Raw genomic sequence first — 1561 nt, 5'->3', positions numbered from 1 at the left:
GCAGGATGGTCCTGCAACAGTAGGAGGTTTTTTGTGCCTTTTAGAGGCTTTTTCCTCATGTCGTAGTCAGTTGCAGCGAAGGCCACGTCACATCAATGTGTGACTCAGTCTCATTCTGCCACGTTGGTGCATTTTCTTTGTTCCTTGGTTCGTGCAAGGTGATTCGAGCCATTTCACCCGGTCCGACAGCGCGGACCTCGTGCAACAAGCCATGGGTTAGCGTCCCATGGCTTGTTGAATCGGGGCCATCGAGACTACAGTACATGTGAGAGATGAAGTGTTGGGACGGGTAGAAGACATTGTGTGTTTGCGAGAAGTCGATATATTCCGACTCATGGACCAGCCTGCGCATTCTGCGTGCAGTCTGTCCGTTGGCCACCTCAGCATGATGATCGTCAAAGTCATGAGGCACTGCTTCTCTACGACAGACCGCGCTCGAACCACATTCCCCAACGTCGTCGAACCTTTCAAACGCTGGTCATGGAGACGCTGTGTTTTGCCTTTCTCCGATGCGTACTTGCCTGCAGTCGCGACGTCGCCGTGTGCCATCCACGAGCTCAACACAGGCAATCGATCCACTTGTACGCATACCTCCAAAGGTCTCCATATTCAACTCATAATGGCACTTCGACTTTCCGAAAGCACAAAGAAATCGATGGCTTTGGACGGGCGACGGATTCGCCGCCGGACTTGAAAAAACAAGTCAAAGCCAGCGACCGATTGACCCAAGATAACTGCAATGACAGCGCCGTGCAAGTACGTGGCGCACTTGAGGGCGCTGGGCATCCACGGGATGCCGGCGATGTGTATAACTTCAAAGTCACACAGGGGCTCGAGGACGAGGTAGGGGGTGTTGAGGAGACAGAAAACCACAACAATCCACACGAGGGCCATGGGGAGCTTCTGATAGGCCACATGGTGTTTCTTGCGGAAGAGCTGGACGGCCATCGCCCCCGCAAACAGAACTGACGCAAACCGAATGCCCCACGTTGCCCAGGACAAGTTCCCCAGCACGAATTCCGCGATGGGCTCCTTCTTGGGCTTGCCTGTATCGTCATCGAGCTCTTCAATCTGAAAGCCCGTCACGTCCAAGATGAATAGCGTTGCCATCAAGCACGCAGCAATGCCGTAGATGCCAATGCAGTAACGCAACATGGCGGCACGGCTACTGCGCTCGGAGCGAGGCCGCAGGGCCCTCCGATGGATCTCGTACGCAATGAGGATGAACCACAGCGACGTCGCGTTGAAGAAGACTTCACAAGGAACTGACAGCCGCAAGATCGTCGAGCTGTCCATCGTGTCTTGGCGGTCGTTGAAGTACACGGCAAAGTTTCGAACGAGGGACATGATCGACCACAGCCCCTCGGACACGAATACCATAAACATGGCGCCGTGACCTGCGTCACGCATCACGTCGCTCCACTTGAACACGGTGAAGCACGAAGCCAACGACATCCCCACCGACATGGACAAGGCCGCCGTGTACACGAAGAGCATGCCTACGGGCTCCTCGCGCTCGTCGCCGCTGCCATGAAGGAACCGCCGAACGACCATCGCTCCT

The 1561-nt window shown here is 55.4% G+C and overlaps 1 protein-coding gene across 1 annotated transcript; it reads right to left on the bottom strand.

Annotated features, from left to right (window-relative positions):
- Nucleotides 1-132: 132 nt before the first annotated feature.
- On the bottom strand, nt 133-1561 carry H310_07287 (hypothetical protein). The gene has a single exon (XM_008872652.1). The coding sequence runs from the start codon at nt 1552-1554 to the stop codon at nt 610-612; it is 945 nt and encodes a 314-aa protein (XP_008870874.1). The 5' UTR covers nt 1555-1561; the 3' UTR covers nt 133-609.

Source organism: Aphanomyces invadans (genome assembly GCF_000520115.1).
Source record: "Aphanomyces invadans strain NJM9701 unplaced genomic scaffold supercont1.13, whole genome shotgun sequence".
Classification (NCBI taxonomy): domain Eukaryota; phylum Oomycota; class Saprolegniomycetes; order Saprolegniales; family Verrucalvaceae; genus Aphanomyces; species Aphanomyces invadans.
This window is presented reverse-complemented; position numbering and strand designations above follow the sequence as displayed.

Coding starts and splice junctions, on each gene's coding strand:
- H310_07287 (XM_008872652.1), bottom strand. CDS start 1,554: ATGGTCGTTCGGCGGTTCCTTCATGGCAGCGGCGACGAGCGCGAGGAG.